The 24,883-nt window shown below is 44.6% G+C and overlaps 2 protein-coding genes across 5 annotated transcripts in view; one reads left to right on the top strand and one right to left on the bottom strand.

The window, feature by feature from the left end:
- The window catches only part of HTR2C (5-hydroxytryptamine receptor 2C), a 224,835-nt gene extending 212,603 nt beyond the window's left edge, over window positions 1–12,232 (top strand). For all 3 annotated transcript variants that reach the window (XM_033072284.2, XM_033072282.2, XM_033072283.1), the window contains one exon: window positions 8,545–12,232. In XM_033072284.2, coding sequence (XP_032928175.1) covers window positions 8,545–9,377 — 833 coding nt within the window. In that variant the 3' untranslated portion in view covers window positions 9,378–12,232. The remainder of the gene's footprint in view (window positions 1–8,544) is intronic.
- A 106-nt stretch (window positions 12,233–12,338) lies between these two features.
- IL13RA2 (interleukin 13 receptor subunit alpha 2) overlaps window positions 12,339–24,883 on the bottom strand; it is a 33,087-nt gene continuing 20,542 nt past the window's right edge. The window contains exons 10-12 of one of the 2 annotated variants that reach the window (XM_033072287.2): window positions 23,976–24,120; window positions 23,298–23,400; window positions 12,339–22,388 (exon numbers count right to left, since the gene is read on the bottom strand). In XM_033072287.2, coding sequence (XP_032928178.1) covers window positions 22,346–22,388; window positions 23,298–23,400; window positions 23,976–24,120 — 291 coding nt within the window. In that variant the 3' untranslated portion in view covers window positions 12,339–22,345. Of the gene's footprint in view, window positions 22,389–23,297; window positions 24,121–24,883 lie in introns of those variants that run through there. The other variant, XM_033072286.1, reaches the window with a different exon arrangement.

The following is a 24,883-nucleotide window of genomic DNA, read 5'->3' as shown; positions in this document are numbered from 1 at the left end:
TCTTTGATGCAGCCACTGCTGGCCGAGGAGAGTCTTTGCTTGCATTCCTTTTTTTGAAGATACAGGCAGGATCAATACTCCCCAGACAGTCTGTTCAGAGCACTGAAATGCTCTTGGATTTCCACCCTCCCCAGTGCATATGATAGGGTTTAGCCTTTTATTCAGGCTTTCTGCAGTGTGTTATGTTAAATGGAGAAAGAAAAGTACTCTTGGTACGTATCTAGCTCATTTTAGCATAACTGTTCATACTTTGTAAATGAATTTAGAAATGTGGCCAACACAGGAATAAACTGAGCCTGGAATGAAAGAGAACTCACTCAAAGTGTATTGTTGCTGTTTCCCAGCTCTTAACTACCTTACCCGTCACTTGGAAAGGCCTGGTGAAATCCTGTGCTAATTTCAAGAGGATGAAATAGGTTAAATGAATTCATCCTCACTTTGGTGTTAAGTAACACAAAAGAATTTGTGCATTGTTCTTTGTGATTAAGTATCAAATTCAAAGCAACCCTTAAGTGCAGACTGGTCAGTTTGCATTTTCTAAATCCTGCTTCAGGCTTTTAAATGTATTCCATGCAAAGAATCCTGAATTCAGTTTCTGAATCAGAATTCAGAAGAAGAAGTAAAAAGCATGTAATTTATCTTAATTCAGTAGCTTTTGCATTCCATTTTTCTGAAATGTTAACGCTGACAGCAAAATATAAAAGTGGTTCTTTGCTCATTGAGCTACAAATTTGTCAAGTTGCACAAGCCTAAACTTATGATTAGGTTTTCAAGTAGGGGAGCAGACTCCTCCTGTCTCTTGACAATTTCTTTGTGAATAGGTCTTTTCCAAAGTCCTCTTTGTCCCAGATTAAAGCACATCACAGACAATTGTCCTGTGCTTTAACAAACATAACTTGAGCAAGACTCTTCAGTTAGAGAAAAAGGGGCTGCTGTGAAGGACTGGACTTGTAAAAATTAGTTTTGTGATAGATAGCACTGTGCTGAGGCTGGAAATAAAAACACAGACAACAGAAATATCTTCACAATTGAAAATGAGAATCAATTTTAGGTGTGAGCCTGCTGGCAGAATCTTGGTATTGTTTCAAGATTTCAGACTTTGTGTAGTTTCAAAGTTTTCCCCAGTAACTTGGAGGCTTGAGCATCTCCCCAGACTCCCTCTGCCCTGCTGTGAGGAAGGTGGCCTTGGGCCACCCTGGCAGTGAGTGGAGGTCCCCATGCAGTGCTCAGCAGCAGTGTAAGGAGCCAGCAAACCCTGGGTGCACACTGGGACATACAGGAGGAAGTGCTCACTGGCTAATATTAAAACAAAGTATCCCTTTGAAAATCCAAATGAAAGTATTTCATTGATGTGGGGGTACATACACATTGCTTCTGATATGAAAATAACTGAAACATTTAATTCTGAAGTTTCTTGTGACCCAAATATATGCCTGGAAGGGTTTTTCCTCTGCTTCTCAGAGTGCTCAAGGTTTGGTCATTTGTTATAGAGTGCTGAAATCACACATGCTACCAATTTTCCAGCTCACAGTTTTACATCCTCAGAAGCAGTGTAAATTCAGTTTAGTTCATAAGTGACTGAGATAAGGCCACCCCTTAAATTTTGCTCTGTGTGCCAGTGCCGTGAGCAGATGCCACAAACTGTGTGTGTGTGTGTGTGTGTGTGTGTGTGTGTGTGTGTGTGTGTTTGTGTGTGTTTGAAAACATTTTCAGTCTTTCTCTGGCTCACTAATGATAATATCATTTCGATTTCAGGTATGTACCTGAGGTCCATGTATACAATAAACTATTCAGGTTTAAAAATTAAATTTAAATCCCCATTTAACTTTCATAATACTTGATTTTTTAAATTGAGATCTATTCATAGAAATATGAAAGAGTATGAAAAGTATAAATGTGTGCTGCCAGGATCAGTAAACAATCATCTCAGACTAAGTGAACTTATATCCAACAGCTTTTTGTTTCTGCCCTGGGTGTTTGTCTCTCACTCAAGCAGTCCCATTCTTAGAGCCTCCAGGTACCAGCTAAGCCTTCCCCTCTCTCACTGGAGATGCTCCTCAGTCTGAGGAATGTGCCTGGAGTGGCATCACTGATCCAAAAGGAATTGTGGTCTCCTACGGCAGGGGGATATGCTGAGGGCAGGTTGTGCATGGAGACAAAGGGGACCTGGAATAGCCTCCCTCAGGTCAGAGTCTCACATTTAGGGCTCTAGTTTGCATTTCTGCCCATCAGTGTGTCTCTGGGATCAGGGGATTTCTCAGCAAGGCATTTCAGTGGCTCATGTGCTGGTGAGATGAGTTTGCTCCTGGAACCCTTAGTTCTGGGCTGGGCTGTAGTTGCTCCTGGGAGATTATGCTTTGGATAAGACCAAAACCCCAGGAATTTCTTTGCAGGCTTCAGGTTAGCACACAAACCTTTGGACGTGGTTCATGGGAAAAAAGCAAAAAACACTGCTAATGAAGAAGACAACTCATGGAAGGTCAAAATGTGCTCCTGGGATTTTGCTCCAACGTTTCCCACTAAGCAGGCTGGCTCTGTGGCTCATCACTTGGACAAAAGGAAGCAGTGCTAAAGCAACTGTTATTGCCAAAAGGTTAGACAGGCACCCTCCATCTCCTGGGAAAGCATACAGATTCCTGACTACGAGCACTGCCTTGGCAGAAGGACAGTAACAACTTATCTTCCTGAGAAATGTGGTTGCATACTAGTAAAGCCTAAGGAAGTGTAATATCTCTCCAGATTTTGGAGATTTAAAATATACTGTATTAATGTATTTTAAGTTATTTTTTGCCTTTTTATATTTGACAATGAATGTCTGACAGTGTGTGTTTGGCTAAAATTCTTCTCTTGTGAGCATGAGGGCTGTAGTTGATTGGCAGAGCTGCTGTGGTGGTGGTGATCTGATAACTTTTTTTTGCCTCACCAGAGGACAGAGATGGCATTATCACTGCAAGCTGGGCTTGCCTCTGGTGGAGCAGTAGAGCTGGCTTCTGCTCATAAAACTTTTTCAGAGCTGGTGGTGAGACAGAAATATTTGCTTTATGACCTAGATCAAAACACTAAGGCATCATCTGCCTGTTTCCCACTTGTTTGAGTTGTCTACAAAGTTATTTTATCTAAAGACATTTTTTGACTGAGTGTTTGTTCCATGATTCCCAAGAGGGTCATTGATCTCCCTCTCAGTACCAAGAGTTATCAAGGTGATAAAGATGTTGGCTGGAAACAAGCAGAATTCATAGCAAGGAAAGTAACCTGGTGTTTCAGGTGTTTTCAGGGTGCTTGGATTGGTTTGATCTTGTCGTAAGATGTCAGTGGAAGGTTTTCCTGGGACAGCGCAGATGGTGGCAGTGTGTGAAGAATTTTGACAGAAATTAGACTGACCGTCCAAACAGATCAGTTCCCATGAACAAGGGACATGCTGATGTTTGTGTCTGAGGTTCTGCTCCTGAGCTCCAGCCCAGCCATCACTGCATTGCTTGGGGAAGCCCAGCCCTGGCAGCAGCTCTGGTGTGAGCAGGAGCCCAATCAAATGCACAGGTGAAAACACTGGGCAAACCAACAAAAGTAATTTAGTGAAACGGAAGGGTAGGTGGGAAAACGATTTACTCCTTTAGTCTTATACTGTTGTTTGCTGGTTTTCCGTCTGGGCTCAGGTTGCTCAGTGCCCTCCCAAGGTCTGAGCAGAGGTCAGCAGCTCATCCAGGCACGGTCAGTAATGGCTCTCATCTCTTTGCAGTTGTGCTTGCTGTGAGCAGGGGGACCCTTCAAAGTTCATCCCCCTTTTATCTCTGGCTTTAAACCAATACAAGGCTGGCACAGTTGTTTTATTGGAATGGTCAGATAAAACCGGACCTAATCCAGCCCTGAAGGGGCACAGTTGCAATATTAGCACATGAAAGGCACTGAAGTTCGTCTGCTGAAACATGGGGACAATATGGAATTTTAGTGATTTTGAATGCTTCAGAAGCAACATTGTTCAATTTTTCTCTGAAGAGCTTTGGTTTCTGAACCCAGTGCCTTTTCTGGCACACTGCAAGTCAGAAGGCTGCTGGCTGTTGGGGTTTGCTTCTCGCTGTCTGAATTAGAGAAATGCGCAGGAACTTGGAGACATTTCAGTTAAGAAACCAAACAGATTTGTTTTAGTTTAAATATGAGATTTATTTTTGCTTATGTTTGTTTAAATATGAGGTTGAAGATATGGATTTGAATGTGTAGTGTTCAGCAGTGTTCTTGTTTCACGGTGGTATATTTTTGGCACCACAAACTTGTTTGGCATACAGCTTTCTCTCTGCCTTTTTCTTTTCAATTGTCTTCAAATGTCAGGAGAGGTCCAAAGCACCTGCAGCAGCAGAGCTCTTCCCATGGACATAGCAGACTTTGAACTCAGTGCTGACACTGGAGAGTGTCCCTCGCCTTCCCAAGCTCAGGTAGCTGCAGCAAAATGTGACCCCTTTTGTATTCAGCCCTGAGAATTCCACACATGGAAAGACAGAGTAAACCCGTATGCAAGCTTCTGTTTTCTTTAGTTCAGATAGCTGTCCTTGAAAAAAATGTGTTCTCCTAGAAGAGTGGAAATTACTCCCTTTGTTAGTGGAAATAACCATCAAAGACACAGCTATTCAGTAATCTCTCTGATCTCTGTCAGTCTCCTGGGCTTTCACTGAAGAAAACAAGGTATTAAACACACAAAATATATTGTTTTTCATTTAAATCTAAGTATCTGTGAATATAAATTTGGACTTTTTAGCCAACTTTTTCTCTGGTAAATATTTTATAAATATGCATTTGTAGTCATTGGGTTTTGTTTTATTAGTTTGGAATCTGTGAAGAGCATCTGTTACTCTGTGTCCACAGTATCATCTCAGCCCCATTTGGTGAACATTTCTACTGGCTTAAGGACATCTTTAAAGCTGACAGGCAGCAGTTAGGACAACACTTGTAATTGGATTTGTAATCCAGAGGATCCCTTTCTCTGTGGCTCCTGCTGCTCTGTCAAACAGAAGCTAAAGGAGGCTAGAGCAGGAAAAAAAATCACATTCATTTTCTGTGCTGTGGTGTAAAGGGATGTGCTGCTCAAGCTGCTGCCTGGCAGAAGGTGCCCAGAGCTCCCAGTGCTGTGTCCAGCAGGGACCTGGTTCGTGGCTCACTGACTGGTAAGGGCTGGTTGTCTCTTACTGCTGGGGCAAAACCAGCCTAGCTCAGACTTCAAACAAGAGGACTGTGATATGCAACACTTGAACCTTGCAAGTTTTTGCAGCAGCACTGCCTCTTTTGGGAAATTTGCTGCCACCTTAGATAGAAAGGGTTATTTGACACAACTGGAAAAAGCCTCTGAGGCTGGAGACTTCAGCTCAATAAGTCAGCCTGATGTTTGTTGATGAAGAGTGTGTCAGGGAGAAGCTCAGGAAATGCTCTGCTGGGGTTCAGAGAGCTGCACTGATGAAAGGCTGTGGGCAGCATCAGCTTCAGAGCCTCTTGCCTGGTTTGACACTCAGCCTCCTTGCACTGCTGTGGGGAGCTTGCTATTCTCTGACCAACTGACCTCAGTTCTTAAATTATGGACAGTTAAAACTGCATTGTTAGTGCTGTGGATTGCTTGAGTCAAGTGGAGCTGAATGCCTTCTCTGTACTTGTTCAAACAGCAGAGCTCAGACAGGCAGGCATCCGTGCTCATCCAGGAGCCTTGGGAGTGCATGGGGGTGATCAAGGCACCCCTGCTGCAGCAAGGGCCAGGCTGTGAGCTGTGTCTGCAGGCAGGTAGCAGTGCATCTGGGATTGTGGCAGCAGTGATTTTGCAGTAATCCCCCATGGAGGAAGCCCCTCTGAGGTGTCTGAGACCTTTCACATGTCTCACTGTGAGTCAGTCCCTGTTGCCCAAGGTATGTACAGAATTAGTTCCCTTTCAGACTCAATTGCGCAGTGGATTGGTGATAAATCATATATTAAAGAATGAGTTTTAAAGGAGAGGTGTGAGGTGAAGGAAGGCATTTGAGATGAGGGTAGTGCCACCCCCTGAGCAATGCTGAATCCAGCTGACAGCTGAATCAAAGGGTATTGCCAGCTTATCTGAGGGCATCTTTCTTCCTACTGCTCTTAATGATGGGATTTTCCCAGACTGGAAGAAAGTGCAAATAAAAACTTAGTGCTCTCTTTCTTCTGTGCATCCTCAGTTTGAAATCTCAATTTGTTATATGAGAGGTGAAGGCAACTTTCCATTACAGCAGCTGCCCCCTCATTCCCTGTCGTTGATGCTGACCTATCTCCTGCTCATGCCATCAGTGCCCTTGATTTGTATATCCATCACATCTCAGAACTAGATTATTCTTCCCAAATGTACTTTATGTGTGTCACATAAATTCCAGTTTAAATGTGAAGATATCCTGAAACCTCATCTCATTTCCCTTGGCTAAGGCAATAGCATCAACTTAAAGGATGACGACATCATGAGTGAACTTTCATTCATTTTGGAATTTTATTTCAAAGGGTAGGTGTTATAGAGGGTACTAAAGCATAAAATACATGCAAATACAGTCCAGGTGTAATGCCATTGACCTAATTCAGATTTCTTCTTGGTGTAAAGAATGCTTAGTCTTCCACCATTTCCCAAATGTCTGTGGTTTGATGGAGCCAAGACATTAGGATGATGTCTTCAATGATGGATTTATGGGGTGAAATTTGTTGCAGTGGCAGGAAATTGGCATAAGCAAGATAACAGGTAACATCAGAAAAGAGGCAGCTGCCTTGCCAAAGGTGATGAGCATTGGCATGTAGAGGGAAAGAAGAGCAAACCTGGAACTAATACTTGAGCTAAGAAAACACGTGCTACAGCCACAGAGGGCATTTATAATCGTTACTTTTCATAAGAAATTTCGTCACTTGATTACTGCCAAATGGTAATTTTCTAGTAATGACAAATTGCAGATGAGTTCCCCAGAATCTTGAAACACTTAACTGGAGTAGGAAAAAATGCCCTTGTTAATCTCTTTAGCATGTAATTCTTCCTGTTTAGAAATTCAAAGTCCCGCAGGATTAGCTTTATGACCTGTGATGTTCACAGCAACTCAAAAAAAGCAATTCAGGCACACAGTGGCCTCTGTGTTCATTATTTCTTGGGTAGAGGAGCTCAAAGAGGGCATGGCCAGCCACAGATGTGTCTGAGGAGTGGTGCTCCATGCCTGCCAGGTGCCCAGAGGGGAGCACAGAATTCATGCTGTTGCTCTGTAGCTGCTCAGATGTGCAGGAGTTTTTTGTTTATTTAAAAGGGCAGAAAGGAACTAGAAATAAAGAAAGATAATCAAAGGCATAGAATGAGGTTGGCATGAGGAGATGGGTGAACAGAATTGCATTCTTCAGCTCCAAAAGAGATGTCAGACAGGAGAGATGATAACTGGTCTATAAAATCACTAAGAAGGTGGAAAAGGTGACCAGATTGTGATTATTCACTGTTTCTCACAGTAGGTGAACTGAGAGGAGTCAGAGGAAATTATCAGGCAGCAAATTTAAATGAGTGAAAACACTTTGTTCAGATGAAAAGCAGATAGGTTGAGGAACTGAACGCCACTGAGTATTGTGGAGTTAGAAATGAGATGAAGGATTCATAAGATTTATTATGAAGATAGGTCTCTCAAAGGTTATTTTAAAAACGAGGTCTGGATGCAAATTCTTGCTTTGGAACCTTCTAAGGTATAATGCTTACAGCTGCCCCATTTTGTACCTATTTTGTACCAGGGCCCTAAACTTCTGCTACTTGCCAAAGACATGAGACAGAACTAGATGAACCCATGATACTCTAACTAGATCTGATCCACCACATGTTTTCCTGTACATTCAGGTTGTGGTATCATATGTTGTTGCTTCTGGAAGGTTTTGGGTCTATCCTGACGTGAGACTGAGCTTCACAGATTAAGGGATGAAGTTTGGTTCTTAGTAAATGTGAAAAATATTTGAGTGATGTCTTGCAGAGATCACTTTCTGTTTGCACTGAGATTATCTACAATAGTCATGAGATCCACAACTTTGCTTCCATGTCTCTGATGCCATGGCAAAAGTGGCTATTTTTCTGTCAGGATTATTTTAATTACTGTAAGAATCTTGTTTTTGAATCTTCATAACTGTAATGCTTTCTTATTTCGAAAATTTTTCTCTTTAAAATTTGCTCTTTTCTATCCTATGTCAGTGATTTCAACCCCTCCCCCAAACTGGCAGGTATGGAGTAGTCAGCTGAACACAGCTGAGTAGTGACTGCCTTTGCTACACCCCCAAATTCTAATTAATGCTAGAAAAGCAGGAGTCAGGCTGCATTCACTGTGTCAGCTATGGAGCACAGCAAAGCTGCTGCTGTTCCTGGAGGAGGGTGTCAAACCCTGGAGCTGTGCTCCCAGGGGTGTTGGTGAATGTTTCCCCTTTCACCTGGAAGCAGTAACTTCTCTTGCAAGCAGCTTTAGGCAGTGAGCTGAATGCATGCAGGACCTGCATGGTCTCTGCTGCCTCTTTGGAGCCCGCTCTGTCCAGGTAACAGTCTCCTTCTTGGTTCCATTTTTCTAGGGATATCTATGCCCATTCCGGTCATTGGTTTGCAGGATGACTCCCGGGTGTTTGTAAATGGGACCTGCGTCCTTAACGATGAGAACTTCGTCCTCATTGGATCCTTCATGGCTTTCTTCATCCCTCTCATCATCATGGTGATCACGTACTGCCTGACTGTCCAGGTGCTGCAGAGACAGGCCACGGTGTTCATGTGTGGAGAGGTGCCCAAGCAGAGGAGGAGCAGCGTCAACTGCCTCAAGAAGGAAAACAACACCGAGAACATTTCAATGCTTCACAACCACGAGGGCGCGTCCCACTTGAACTCCCCCGTAAACAAGGAGGCGGTGCTTTTCCGGAAAGGAACCATGCAGTCCATCAACAACGAGAGAAGAGCCTCCAAGGTCCTGGGCATCGTTTTCTTTTTGTTCCTCATCATGTGGTGCCCATTCTTCATCACTAATGTCATGTCTGTCCTTTGCAAGGAAGCCTGTGATAAAGACCTGTTGAGTGAGCTGCTTGACGTGTTTGTGTGGGTGGGGTACGTGTGCTCTGGGGTGAATCCCCTGGTGTACACCCTCTTCAACAAAACCTACCGCAGGGCTTTCTCCAATTACATCCGCTGCCAGTACAAGCCCGGTAAAAAGTCAGCGCTGAGGCAGAATCAGTGTCTGAATGTGGCTTCAACAGCTTTATATGGGAAAGACCTGACTTTAACTAGTTATCGAAATGGCAATGAATTCAATAGCATGGAACTAGATGAAGCTGAGGAGGGCCTTGAGATGCAGCCAGGGACTTCAGAGCTCTCCATAAACAGCTGTAATGTTGTAAGTGAACGAGTGAGCTGTGTGTAAAAGGGACTCTCACAGACCTTTGCTACGGTGTATCTGTAGCCAAAATATATTGTGTAAAAATGTAAGTGTCGGTCAAAGGACATGTAAATATTGCATTCTGAACAAAGCTTTCTTTTTCTTTTTTTTTTTAAAGAGAAAAAAGAGTTGTCTTTCCAGTTCAGTCCTTAAAATAATATATATTAATATACTGCAGTGAAGTTTAAGGTTCTATATTTACTGTTAATACTAGATCAGAACTATTAGTTACTTTGCATATGTCATGGACAAAATGTTTGAATTCTTCTTCCAGTGCATGAACAAAAATGCTGAATATTTATCTCAGGTGGAATTTGCTGGAGTCCAGAATGGCACGTTAATAGTTATATATCAAATACATGCTATTAGACTTGGTCAGTATAACTTTTTTTTTCAAGTTGACAGTAAATATATACTTTAAATCCTCACCCCTATTTGTACCGTGTAAAGACTCTACAGAAACCTGGCAGAGAGACATCACAGCAGTGTGGTGGCCATGCAGGCACCTGGCCAGACATGTCCTGTTATGTGTAGTGGATTCTGCCATACTGGGGCACTCATGCACTTCAAGGGACCTTTGTTAGATTCTGGCTCCCTCTCCAATCCTGCTGTTTTCTTTCCATTCCTCAGGAGGCTCTGGCTCCCCTAAGAAAGGTAGGGGATGCAGTTTTGCAGTCCTGGCTGGGATCACTTCCAGCCTTGGAGAAGAAGCGTGAGAAAGAGCGATCCGCATTTATCTGTTTCAAACATTCACTAAACGGAAGGCCTAGGATTCATGAAAAGCCCTCCTTTGGTCTTGCAGAGAGCCATCAGCTCTGGGATGGAGCCAGCTGTGCTCAGGGCGGCCAGCCCTGCCCCACAGATTGCTGTAGGATCAGGGGCTTTGGTTCATCTCACTTTGGAAGAGCCCAAATCTCTGCTCTTCTCGCATCGAGTTACTCTTTAGCTGGTTTAGCATTTGTTTTTATTTTCCAGCACAGTGCTGGTGGTAGAACAGTGCTTTGGGGCAGAGCAGAAGGTTCTCTGTGTGTGGTGCTGGCCAGGGTTGAGCTGTGAGGAGCAGGATGTGCCTCCATGGACAATCCCCTGGGAAATGGTGGAGAGAGGCTGAGCGAGGGTCCCTGCTCCTGCCCCAGGAGGGGGTGGGCAGAGCTGAGCAGAGCATGAGATTGGAAACATTTGCTGGTGACATGGCTCTAAAGCAAATGGTGACCAGGGACAGCAGGAAAGCAGACCTGGAGCTAGTCTGCTTGGAGTATTAATCTGGAGTAACTTTTAAATTTGATTTATTCCATTTTACCCCCAAAGTAAATTAGAGTATATTATATTAACACCACTTACATCTTTAATGAAAGCATCCACATTGGGATTTAATGCATTTTAAGTAATCTGTTTTTAATACACACCATGTATAATTTGAATTAATTTTCCTCTGCATTCCTGTGTACACAAACCCTCTGAGGCACTGTGTCTTTCTGGCACTGTGCCTCTGGGGTGATGCCTCTCATGCAGATTTCCTTATGTGGAGTATTGTCTAATGCCAGATATCACACATAAGGTTTTTATATCTTCATTAACTACTACACAGATGCTGCAGTGCCCATCTAACATGGATGCATTTAGCATCACTGACAGCCTCTGGCTAAGATAATTGTCAGAACAGAGAAACTTACACTAGGCATGGATAAATCACATTTTATTTACATTTGATTGTACTCTTAGCTTGCTGTGTTCATTCCATTAAAATTAACTTGTAGAAAAACTGGAAAATTCTGCCAGTGCTTGAGGTGGTGTTGTGCTGTTGCACTACTCTGTGCAGCTACAACCTTGCTGAGGTCACTACTGAAACACAGCGTTTGGGCTGTATCTGCTGCTGGAGTTGATCCCAGATTGATGCACTGGAGTTGATAATCTTTTCTCTGCTGGGATAAATCCATAGTAGTTTCCTGCAGTCAGGTGAGGTATCCCACTGCAGAGTGCAGCTCACTGCTTGCAGAACGCAGCTGAGCTGCTCCACGTACCAGCCTGCAGATACCACCATGGGCTTGGATGCTTGGGAATCCACTTGCTTCTCCAAAAAGGTCAGGTAATCAGCAGGAAAACCACTGGCCAGAGACACAATCTTGCACCTTCAGTGACTGCCCTTTACCCCGAGTCAGATTTTATTACCTCAAACAGTACAGAAAAATCAGAAAAATCACAGTGCATTTTATTTTTTTTCCCCTTTGGGTAAATTTATAACACATCTCTTCCAAACACATGTATGTGTGTATATATATCTATGCATGTGAGTTTGTACTTGTATATATATACACACGTATGTATATCTTTAAGAACCAACCATAGACTTTGAAAGCATTTAGCAATAAGTTGAATTAAGTAGCTTCTAGCACATGTGTAAGTTTTGTGAATAGCTCCTTTTCCACAGCATCCTCAAGCTCAGTGTAAATGTTCACACAGGCATTGTCTTCGCATAGGAGCCTTCATGTCTCACCCTTGCCAGTTCTGTTGTATGGGCAAAAGGGGAACCTGCTATATTTGGATGTAAATAATGAGAATTGAACAGAGAATTTTCAGAATTTTTATAAGTGTTTTTAAAAAAATTCAGCGCCAGAACTGTAAATATGCCAACCTCAGCTGGACCCGTTCTGATGTCCATCTCTTGTTTGGATGAAGAGCCAAGGGGACTGCCTTACAGCGCCTGCGTTCCTCCCAGCCAGCAGGGGAGAGCATTTCTCTGAATGGTTAAATACTGTCATGTACCCAACTTTCTTTGGGTCATTCACATCAGGGTTTTGTGATGCTGCTATTAATTTATTAAAGAAAGTTTGTTGGTTTAATCATTCTTCTTTTTTTTTTTTTTTTTCCATGGTCTATCAGAAAATAAATAAGTGAACATGCCCTCTCTTTCTTTCATCTGTCCCCAGTTAAAATATGTCCTGGCCAAAAACTAAACCAACAACAAAAAACAAGGATAAGGACCTCTACTTGGAGTATGGTCCACAGCTGCTTAATCCCAGGGATTAGTGTCAGCAGATGTCCCAACACTCCCAACCCCAAAACTTGTTAAATGTGAAAGCAGTGATAGAGTATTCTCCCTCTTCAAATTTCTCCCTCCAGGAACAACTGTTAAAATTTACATTTTTTAGGCTATGTGAATTTGAAGAACTGATGTAGTTCTCTGAAACTTAACCAAAGCAGGTTGCCCCCACAGCTCCTTTGCTTCTCCTGAGATGTAACCATTAACTGTGGTGGTGCCTCCAGAAGCCCTGGCTGGGGCTGTCTTGTGGGAACACCTGCTGGAAGCTTTGTGTGAGTCCTCAAATCCCAGCTCAGGTACGATTTTGTTTTACAGATAGTGTCTGTGGTAGTGTTTTGCTTTGATTTGGACTGAAGAAGTGTTGATAATTTCTGGGAAATGGTTGAAGGCTGAGATGTGCTGGCTGCTTTGCTTCCCAAACCAGATGTAGCTGTGCAGGGAGTCTGCCCATGGGACAGCACACACGCAGAGGCTCTGCCCCAGCAAACAGACCACCCCCTTTGGAACTGGGGAATCTGCTCCTGGGGGCAGCCCAGGTCAGAGATGGCATCTTCCTGAGCTGTAGGGTTTGCAGTCTTCCCTGCCCGAGGCCAGAAGCAAGGCTGGCCATGGTGCTCATGCACAAACTCCTGTGGCTGGGCAGCCTGGTTTCCAGACCTGAGCTGGCTCATCTGCATCTGTTCCATGTTGGCCCACAGAGCCAGGTTTGGGGTGTAGCATCCATGGGATCAGCCCTGGTGGCTTTGGGGATCTGTGGTGCCTCACAGGCTGTGCTTTGAGGAGAAGGTCAGCTCCTCCCATCCTGTGCTTGCTGAAGACAAGAGCAACTACCCAGAGGCTGTGGCATTTGGGAGGTGACACCGTTCAGAGCCAGTGCTGAGCAGTCTCAAGGCATCCCACCTCAGCATGGCTCTTTATTGTCTGAATAACTGTGAGTCTGCAATAGTTTTCATCTGAGTGATAATTTAAAGATGTAAATGTTAGATGTGTGAGTAAGCACTGTGAACAGTGTGGTTCCTGCTGTTTTCTCTGCAGAGACACTCATGTCAATCCTTAGAGCCTTTCTTCTGGAGAGCCCTGTGAAGAGTTTCCTCACTGGTGTGGAAGGTGCCTGGTGCTCTTCCCAGTCAGGATCCAAGGTGTTGGAGCCATGAGGGCCCTGGAGAGACACAGATTCCAAAGAAGAAACATCTTTTAAGGAAGAAAAGCAAACTGCAATCAGCCCTTCAGAAATATCATTTAACTTTGAGCTACTGAAGGGTGTTTGATACTGTGGCAGACAAATTGTGCATTCCAAAAGCAGAGCTTGTCATGTGACAAAGGAGCAGATGTCTCTTGGATGGCTGTCCTCCCTGTGTCACAGTGTCATTAGGATAGCTGCATGCCAAGAACTGCTCTTGGCTTTGTCTCCATTTCAGGGGAAGAAAAGGCGTCAGAGTTTTTCCTAGGAAAAGGCACACAAAGGAAAACCAAGCCTTTGTGCAGGTAAAGCAGAAGGACAGAGACAGATGTGTGCACACATCTGTGCACATGAACACACAAATCACAGAGACTCCAGAGAGCCACGGATGTCATCACACTTTATTCTTCCTTCGAAAAAATGGGAGTATCTGAAAAGCTGGGGAGGAAACCAGTAATGGGGAGATCAAATATATCTGCTGGTGTGATTGCCAGATGGGGGCTGTTCCAGTGATAATGTAGTTTGTGGGGGTGCATGCATTAAAAAAAATGCTTTTGGTTTTTTTGTTTTTAATGATGAAATGTTATTTTCTGTTTTGTCTCTCCCTCGTTTTTCTGTAAGTCTCAGGTCTTCTGCTTGTTTGCTCTTACACACACTGAAACCTGTGCTCTGAAGCTGTCAGAAAACATCCATGTGATGCGTCATTCCCTCTCAGCTGTGCAGGGATGCTGCAGTCCCATAACATGAAGATGGAGAGGCTTCAGGTGAGAGATTTTAGATCTATAAAAGACAGACAATCAATGCAACAAGGCACACTTGCTGATTAAAGAACATCTTTAATGAACAGTCAAGTGCATGAGCTACACACAAAAATTTTGCTTAAGCCTGTCCTAGATCCCAGGTTTTGCTGACAGCAGGAGGGTGTGTGGGTGCAGGTGGAGGGATGTGGCAGCAGCAGAGTTTCTGCTCCACATGGTCCCTCCAAGAGGATGCTGTCTCAGGACCCAGCACAGCATCCCAGCACACTTCCAAGGGATTCACTCCACCCTTCCCAAGCTGTAGCACGAGCCCTTCCTGGGCCAAGGGAACTCCAAGGGTCTGTGGAGGGGCTGGCAAGTGGGTGAGTGCCTGGTGGTGACAAAGGCCAAACAACTCTAGTGGCTCTGGGGTGGTGACAAGAGAACTACACAGACTGCTCACAGCAGGCAATGAGTGACAAATTATTGTGGAAAATCGAGCCTCTGGAGCAATCCTTCTTCCATATTGCATCTCTCATTAATGTTGTCTTATGCTCTGCTTCCCTTAAACCAGAGGATCTCCTAGCAGATAAATGCAATTTCCCCAGCAGTTTCCTGGGAAAATAGGAGCTGCTTTGTGACTTTAGAGGGTACCAACTCTTAAGTGCCTTGAAAAATGAATCATGCAGCACCACAAAGGGGCATGTTAAATCCACTGTTCTGAATTTTCCTGTGTTTGAATTGTATAAATGGGATGAATTAATGTTTAATTACAAGATCATTAATTACTAGATTATCCAAAGTATATTTTTAATAGGATCTAATTGCGGCATTTTGAGTGATTTAAATTTATGATACACACATAAAAAATCTGTAAACTAGTGCCTGCTATACCACTGCCTGGTTACATTTAAAATTTAGAGCAGCTTTACATCTGTGTGTGCTGCTGATGTTGTCTCCTCCTGCAGAAGGACAGGTGGGTGGGTGCCAGTGATGGATGCTTATCAAAGACACTGAAGATTTTGATCAGGGTCCTTTTCCCTGACTGACAGCTAGAGCAGCTCTTGTGTGACATAGGGGGAGGAAGATTTCAGTGCCTCTCCTGTGGACCCTGCACTTCCCAAGGATTGTGACACTGCTCAAAGCAAGAGGTAAGTGCAGGGGCCCAGCAGAGATCTCAGCTGTGCTCGGGTTCCTCCCCGACAGTTCATGTCCCACCATGTCTCCAGAGAAGATGCACAGGTCACAGTGACTCACCCCTGAATCCATGGCAGGGCCTGGCCCCCTCAGTTAAATATTTCTCACCTTTTCTTTATGCAGTACAAGGCTGGAGCACAGGTGGGACCCCCCTCAAGTGACCATTTGTTCTCTCTTGTACCTTCTCTGGTGTACTGAAGAGAAAAGTGCCTGAATCCTGCAGCAGTGATGGCATTGAGCAAGGTGCAGGGATTTGATGGATTTGATGGATTTGATGGATTTGATGAACAGCACAGCAGTACAGGGAGGTAGCAGACCATGGCCAGGACTGGTGCATTTCCTTTGCCAGACCTTTACCCTTGAGGGTAAATGCACATGATTCATTTGGTCTGTAGGTAGTTGACACTTTTGTTTCAGAGAATGGATGGGACTGTGTTGGGCCTGAGCAGCAAGCAAAGGCTGGGGACACAAGGCCAGGCAGGGCCTCTCATGAGAAGAGAGCAGAAACCTTGGCTTTTTCCTCCTAACAGACAAACATGGGTGAAAAAAGCTCTCCATCAGGATATCAGGGAGTGCTTGTTCTGACTGAGGAGAGAAGGGAGCTATTTAGGCTAGAGGAAGGCACTGATATACAGAAATAAAGCAGGAATTAGAAGCAGGCTTCCAACAAGTGGGGTATTCCAGGTCTGGGACTGCATTTCCTGGTGAGATGCTTATTGAGGGCTCAGGTCTTGCATTCCCACAGGGATTTATCCCATAGGCACAGCAGGAGGGCCCAGGGCAGCTCATTTGTCCTTCTTGCTTTGGCAATGCTCAGGCACCAGGCCCGCCATCTGCACAGCAGCACTGCCCTAGAGACAAGTCCCAAAGTGTGGGAGGAACAAACATCCTGAAGAGAGAACACTATTTTTGGGCTATGGTCCTTCCAAGTCCTAGCAAAGCCATGGAAAATGCTACAGTTTTGGAGGAAGGCAGGAGAAGCCATGCCAAGTCGGTGCATCTCCCACACGCAGGACAGCATGAAGCCAAGGCAGGGCAGGGGCTGTGTGTTCCCAGCCCTGAGCCAGCCCCAAAGTCTATGAAGCAATCTTTCACTTGCATTCTCAGAAGCATCCAGAATCAACCAGCTTGGCTAGCCCAAGCCTGACTGCTTATCATGTGTTTTGTTTTATATAACAGCATTTTCATGGACATTCAGTGTTACTGAAGATGGTCTCTGTCTGCTCAGGAGAGCAACAGCATTGAGGTAATGTCCTTTTGGGCTGGCTTCAGCTGGTGTGGTTGAGCAAACTCTGGTGAGAAGGCTTTCAGGGCTGAGCCTACTTTGTGTTTGCACTGCCTGACTTTTTAAAAACACTGTTTTTATTCCTGTAGCCAGGAGGTTTTTGCTCTTTTCTCTGTTAAGTAAATTGTGCTGTTGGCCTTTTAAGCTCTCTGTTGTTAAAAGTGAACTTTGGTGAACCTGGAAGGCAATAAGGTTATTGTTTTCTCAGTGTATTTCTAAACAATTTGGCTTCAGGGGCACAAAGTTCTGGGCAGCTACCAGCCAAGATCAATTTGAGAGTCCCAAAGGTTGGCACATATTTCCATTTCAACAGCTAAGAGCTGGAACATCATCAGATAAAAGGAAGGACTATTCTCTTCTGGGCTTCATGCATCAGGTGGGGACCTCTTGGTGGCACAGTGACTCTCTCAGGTTCCCTGGGCAGCCCTGGCTCTGCAGACTCTGAGAAAGTACAAAGAATGTTTGGGTACTGAGAGACAGGATGGGATCCTGTGTCTGCTGTCTCTTGTTTCCTTCTCCTGTGTAAATATTCTGTAGCCATGTCATGGCACCCTCACCTACACCACTGCCTGGATGCATTTGTTAAAATTAGAGCAGCTTCCTACCTGTGTGCTGCTGAAGTTTGTGTCTCCTGCAGGGCAGCTGTTGCTCTGGGTAGTTTAACACACTGTTGGCACTGTTTGCTGTTCCTCGTGTGCCATGGGCATGCAGGGAGGGTGCTTGGGGTGGGTGACACAGCCAAGAGCAGCTTTGGAGGGAGGCTCTAATCCCTAGAGAGATCAGGCCCTGCATGTTTGCTTGCTATGCATGTTTTCTCCATTACTGCATGAGTGAAGAGAACTCTGCCACTCTTTGTTTTTAAGTCACAACAATATCTAGATAACATTAAAGGAAGATATTCCCTGGTTTGTAAAAAAACACCTGATATTAAGTACTTTTTTTCCCCAAATGAAAATAACTCCTTCAAATCACTGGTGCTTTGGCAGGTGGGACATCCAAGCACACCAAAGGTGTGACATGCCTTTGTCACCTCCATTTACAGCTTCCCAGGCAAGGAAACAAAACCCTTGGATTGTGGATGATCGGTGATGGCCGCGGTTCAAATCCCCTCACTGCAGCTGCAGGAACCTTTCACACCTTCCATCAAAGGCAAGGCAGTGCAACCTCCTTTGGCCTCTCAGAGAAGTCAGAGGTGCTGTGCAGGCTGTCCTTGCAGTCAGATATGAGTGCATGCACCACAGCAGCGCTGCCACCATGCTCATCCAGCCTCCCAGCTGAAGGAAGCAGCCACACTCAGCTCTTCCTGGACTGAGACCCACTTAACACAGAGATTGTTTCCTGGGCAGACCCATCAAGAAAGAAAATACTGAAGCCATGTTCAATATTTTTAAATTTGTTTCCTTTATTTTTTTATTTTTATTTTTTTATTTTAATGTGTCTGATGGTGTGAGACTTGCTGAAATGGCGTTTTATTTCCTGAATGTAACAGTCCCATGTTGTGTCTGGATGCAGATCCACATAGGAGGCAAGCAGCCCAGGATGGCAGGGACATGAATCTTTGATTTTGGGCTAAGCCTTGTGGTGTCTGTCATTTTTCAGCTGGTTGTTTTATCTCTCTGTACTCTGGGAAGGGTATCTTGACACAGACAGTTTGCAGAGCCATTTCAGCTGTTCAGACAGCTCAGCCACAATATGTTGCCTCAAATTGTTCTGTCAAGTACATGCATCAGCTGTATTTGCTTGCCTTGAAGTTGTGAAAACCAGAGACCCTCCTGAGAAAATTTAGTTTCTACATAGAAATAAAGAGGTTGACAATGTTCTCAAATGTACAAATGGCACACAAGGCAGTGAGCTGCAAACCTGCCATGGCCTGTGAAGCTCTTTAGATTTCAGATTATATCACGAGTTACTGCAGTCCCAAAGCCTTGACATCTAGAAGCTGCAGCCAGAAGGGCTGTGATGTCCTTCCAAGATCCAGACACTGCCTGGAGCTGCAGTGCTCAGGGGTGGGTGCTGAGATCCGTGGGGGCTCAGGGCTGCAGGAGCTGGTGCCAGAGTGAGGCAGGGACACAGTAGGGTACAGTCAACCCTAGTCTGGGCTGATGGCACCTTTCTGTGGATGCTCAGTGGCACGAGCATGGGGAGGGCAGTGGCAGGGGCTGGTTCTGGCTGGCACATGCCCTGGGGGACACAGATCTGGTCAGTGCAGCAGCACTGGTCACAATGCCACACGGCACAAGGTGTTACCCCTCAGTCACACCAGGGCTGAATAACGGAGCAAAGCTGTGACACATCTCTGCTTTGCAGTACAGAAAGAACACAACTCCTCTTTCTTATGGTCACAGAGATATTATCCCCTCTATTTAATTTTCATGCACTAAATACCATATTCTGGCGGCACCAATGCTGCACCTGCTTTCCATGTCCTCTGCATCCAAGCACAGATGCTGACACCCAGTGGCCATGGGATTTCTAGCGCCTGTACAAGATGGAAAATTTCAGCAGAGATGCCTCAGCCGGTGAGATACAACATCCACCTCTTCATTTCCTCAAGTGCAGGAGGAGTGAAGAGTTCCTGAGAGATCACAGGATGGGTAAGTCTGGAAGGGAACACTGGAGCTCATCTTGTTCAAACCCTTCTCAAGCAGGATCTCCAAGCACTCTTTAGTCAGGATTGTATCCAGACAGCTTTTGAGTATCTCCAGAGGAGGCTCCACAACTTCTCTGGGCAGCCTGTTCCTGTGCTCTGTCTCCCTCATAGTAAAGAAATTCCTCCTCTTGTTCAGGTGGAAATTCCTATGTTCCAAGATGCCAGCCTTGCTTTGTGTCTTGCAGCCATTGGCAAGTTATAGTTGAAACACTTGTACTGAGAGGCCACTCAGAAAAATTAAAAAATATGAGGATGGATATGAGGAAACAGAACGTAAATTGTTTTTCAAATTATTCTCTTGGTGGCAGCTTGAAAATACACCTCAGTGACAGAAGAAGGGCAGTTTTTGAGTTCAGAGACCTTGGTGTTAATCTTCCCTGTTTTGGTACTTCCCAAAAGCAGGTAGAATATGACAGTCTAAATGGATTTGCATTTCCCTGCAGCATGCACAGGATCGTGCTTTTGTATGTGTGACAAGTATTGACATTCTCTAGGGAGAAAAAGCTGTGTAGGAAAAGTTGGGTTTATTCTTCAACAAATGGCTCTAGACTTTATCAGTCAAAGACAGAAAGAAGACTCTAAACTCATGGGTATGCAAAGACAAAGACATGTCTCACCAAACATGTGGAGCTTAGTGGGGAGCCCAGACATGAGCTGGGAACAATAGGAGCAGAGCATGCCAAAGGAGGGATTTTAAAAGTGCTTTACTGAAAAAATAATTATGGACTACATGTAAACGAATTAAAACACTCTAATGAGACTACTGTGTGAAAAAAATACAATGTTGTAATTCTATAAACACAAGATAAAAAAAACCTACTGAAATTTTAGTGAGGTTCAGGATGTTAGGAAGGCAAGTGACCATCTATTAAGGCTGGATTTTGCAAATGCTGCAGATGTGATACTGTGGGAAAGCATGTGGGAGTGTTTTGCTGCTGCTGCTGCTGCAGTGAGGACCCTCTGCAGGGATGAGTTTGGGGAACAGGGAGCCCTGCACTGGGGCCAAGCCCAGCTTTCCTCATCTAAATGCTCCTGCAAAGCTACAGCATACAGATACCATAAGTAGATGTACTTAATTTATCATTCTGTTACTAGGCAGGTTTCTAGGCAGGCTTCAGCCTAACTTTTATATTTTGTGGTTACTGAAATAGCTCTGATTTCTTCTGGGGGGAGTTCTAGCTGTGGAGGTACAACAGCCTTTCCTTTGCTCTGACTTGCACCCATGCACTTTAACTCTTCTTCCCCTCTTACCTTTTTTTTTCAGGTAAAATTAGACTAGGGGATTTAGCCCAGTTTAAACCCATCCAGTAAGCTGGAGCTGCTGCAGTATTTGTCCCAGTCCAAATGGCTGTGCCCAGCATTCCTACCTGGTAAAGTGGTGAGATCGAGCCAGATGTACCCAGGACAACAGGCTGGGCTTGGCTGCCTGCCCTACCTTTTCCCTTGGGGACATTCACAATGCACTCACGTGTTTCTAGCAGATATTTTAACTGTTTAAGAGTCTCACAGAACATCAGAGGCCTGATGGCAGCTCTGAATATCCATGCCCAGTGCATGCTCACAGGTATTCTTCCAAGTAAATCCACCCCATGGTGGCTGCTCAGGAGACAGTAGAGGCAGAGGTCATGTCACAGCAGAATTACAGCAACCCTGAAACTTCATTTCTGCTTCAGTCTGTGCATTGACCATTTTTTCCCTGGTTCTTTCCTCCTTAGGTTGTTCTCCAAATTATATTGGGCTGTTGCCCATTTAGCAGTGGAAGCAGCTGATAGTGACTGAATAATTTTGCAGTTGCATGTGTAAGACAGCAGTTATTTTGTTTCTGATTGGATTAGTATGGCTCTTTACATAGCTGATTGACACAAACTTGATTTTCTCTTTGAGCTTCCACTGTTCATTAGAAATTCCCACTTTGAATAAATGCTCCTTCAAGAAAATACATTTTCAGGGTTGCTCCAATGAAATGAAATCACATTAAACTCCTGTGTTTCCCTTGGTTAGTTCTTCAAGCAAAAAACCCAGAATGGGCTTGGAAAAGGGTATCTCATCCAGTGATGCTTTTAAGTTTGGTTTTTTTTTTTTTTCTATTATCATCATAGGGAGTGATTCCTAAAAAATCAGTCTGCAATTTCATCACCTGACTGCATGGTCTTGAGGAACATCAGGTGTGTTTTATTAAATTCTGGTGCCAGTGCTCAGTTCCCAGAGAAATTCCCACATTTGCTGCAGTGACTCTCACTTCTCTGAATTATCTGTCCTTTGCAGTAGCTGTGGTCAAGCCTCTTTATAGCAAAAGTTTCTCTCAAGGCTTCTCCACCTGAGCTTTTCAACAGACAAGGCATATCAGCTGATGAAATAAATAGCTCAGGTAGCTCCTCTTGAGCATTTAGAGGCTCTCAGCAGGCTGAGTATTTAGGAACAGGGAAGACCTGGTGAGAGCAAGGTGAGGCACAGGGGCTGGATGCAGATGTTTACATGGGTGTGATATTGTGTGCAAATCCTGCTGACAGATTTCTGGAGTCCTTACAAAAGAAAAAAAAAACCCAAACAAGCCCACAGAACAATATGTTCTCTTTATTCATGGCAGTTTCCACTGCCTCTTTTTTTCTCTCTTTTCCTGTTATCAGAAGCACCTTGCTTCAGAGTCAGTTTAAATCTCTTCCAGCTTTCCTGCAGTCAGTTTAAACCCCTCCAGTTTTCCTTGGCCCTTCAAGGACTGGGATTGCAATGACTGCCCTCACAGGTGGGAGCAGGGAGGGAAGACCCATCTGGGCTGCAGAAAGCTCAGGGCTCCTGGCTGTCCTTGGGATGGTGTTCCATGAGCAACCCACCAAACACAGGCAGTACAGCAGGCACAGGCAGAGTTAGAGTCCCACAGATGTCTGCAATGGCTTTCCTGCTGGGGATCTGAAAGGGACACAGGCTGTTATTTCCAACACTGAGAGAGATGAGGACATGCTCCAGCACCCCTGTCAGACATTGCCACGTCCCAGTGGCAATGCAGGAAGCATTTGCTTTCCACAGATTTCTCGCTAACATCTACACTTTGTTCAAATTTCACAAACCAGAACATTTGGAAGGGCGATGCAAAGCAAAGATGGAGTGTGGGACTCCACACATTTGACTGCCAAACAGGTGTCAGTTCATCTCTGGGGACCACACAAGGGTATTTCTAGAGCCAGTTCTCCCTCAGGAGTGATGCCTTGAAAGGCATATTAGAAAAGCTTCCTGCTTGCTTATGCTACATAGCCATCAGGAAAAGAAAATAGTTATCAGTACTGGGAGATCAGTTCTCTCCAAGTGACCCCTCAGACTTGACTAAATTATCATCAGTAAGAACAGACAAATTCATCCACTCGTCTGCTTTCCCCTCGTGCCATCACAGACATGAATGTAAACAGCTGGCATGTGAGTGCCAAAAGAATGAGGACTCAGCCCATTAAAATGGCACTCCTTTAACACAGCTAGGACAAATCTCTGCTCTTGAGTGGTTTGGGGAATGATAATAGCTTTATTTATGCTGCTGTGCATGCAAGGAACTGCTGCATTTAAAGAAGCAATCTGAGCTCTTACGAGCTCAGAGTCTCTGCAGTGAGTTTATGGGTTGCTGTAGGGGCATTTCATATCAGAAATAGACACATTCAGGAAGGTTGTTTACTGAAAATGAACTATTGTTTGGTGTCCAATCTTAGAGCATTCATTAATGTTTGGCCCTTAGACATTTGATGTGATGTTTCAGTCACAACTGTATTTATAAATAGTTCAGAGATGCCAACAAAAAAGCACATTGCTTGGACAGGCTACCTTGGTGCTTACCTTTTCTTGCACTGGCCAATCAACATAAATACTACGAGGCTAATTGACAAACTCAGGATGACTGGAATGAGGATAAATAGCTGCTTGTCCTCTTTTCTGGGCACTGCAAAGATAAATGGCAGGAAATAAGATGTTAAAATGGATTATATTACCTCCTACAAAGCTTGAGCTCAGATGCAAACTCATCTTGTCCACATTACCCTAGATGTTTGTATTTATTTATTTGTTAAGAATGTGTGTTACTGGGTGGGGTCACATCCTCCTTCAGGGATGGATATCTCCAGCACATGGATGCAGTCGCTGCCCTGTGCCTCTTCCCAGCCTACAGGGTTCAAAGGAGCTGATCTGTGTGCAGGACAGCCAGGAGGATCCCTGTGGAGGGACTGCAAGCACCCCGTGCCCTGTCTTGCTCAGCAGCCCCTCCTCCATCCCAGCTGTCCCCATGTAGCAGGGAAAGGTGCTGCTGCAGAAGCACTGATATTTTGGGGCTTGCCTGTGAGTGCACTGGAGATGCAAAGCTGTAGGAATGGCTGTGCTGGAGCAGGGTGAAGGTGTAACCAAGCCAGCATCCCACCTGCAGTGCTGGACACCAGCAGATCCCCAGGGCAGCCATCAGCACTTGCCCCAAACAGGTTTTATAAAGGGTATAAAGAAACACCTTTACTTTGAGTTCCATACCAGAGAAACAATCCTGTGTCCATTCACTCCAAAAGCCCTGGTCAGCACAAAAAACGTTTGTTCTTCCCCTGACACGAACACACGAAATGTGGCTTTGATTTGCTCTGGAAATTGTTAAAGTGGTTTCCATTTGGGTCGACACAAACTGCGAAACAAAACAGAAAGAAGAAATATCAAGGAATTATGTGCCACCACCAGGATCTGTCTGGTGTGGCCTGATGTTCCTGAACACTGTCCAGGCTCTGTAAACCTTTGGATTATCTTTTGGCAGTTTTAGATGATTTCACAATAGTTTTGTACAAGCTAATGCAAATAACATGACTATGAAGACAAATCTACTGAAAATACTTTCTGGAGGTGTCATCATGTATGTTGTCATTTATGCCTGTTAATCTATGGAATCTAAATTACCTAAGAAGACACATGAGGAGAATATGGCAATTAAAAAAGAGATGTCCCCTATGATTAGTCTTTTTTAGTTTTGGCTCCAAACTGCACCTGGATAATATACAAGGAGAAAGCACCATGCATAAATGATGTGTTCTGTCCCAGGCCACTCCTTTTGAGAGATTAGAATTACAGTTTCACTGGCCCAAGTTATGCCACCCTATTCAGGGAAACAAATCACACCGACTTTTAAATTTCCTCGACGGCAGTTTTCTGAGAAAACAGGCAGGAGGTCCGAGGAAATGCCCACTTGGAGCCTCCTGCTGGGATCTGTTTCTGCTAAAGCAAAGCTGCAGCTGGAGGTCAGGGAGTTAAGGAGGAACATGTGTGGTGCAGCAGCCGGCCAGGGATGTCCGCCGGCAGCGTGCAGCCTGTCCCAGGTAACTCACACCCTGTCCCGGGATAACTCACACCCTGCTGCAGCCTGTCCCGGGGTAACTCACACCCTGTCCCGGGATAAC

Source organism: Catharus ustulatus, chromosome 14 (assembly GCF_009819885.2).
Source record: "Catharus ustulatus isolate bCatUst1 chromosome 14, bCatUst1.pri.v2, whole genome shotgun sequence".
Taxonomy (NCBI): domain Eukaryota; kingdom Metazoa; phylum Chordata; class Aves; order Passeriformes; family Turdidae; genus Catharus; species Catharus ustulatus.
This window is presented reverse-complemented; position numbering and strand designations above follow the sequence as displayed.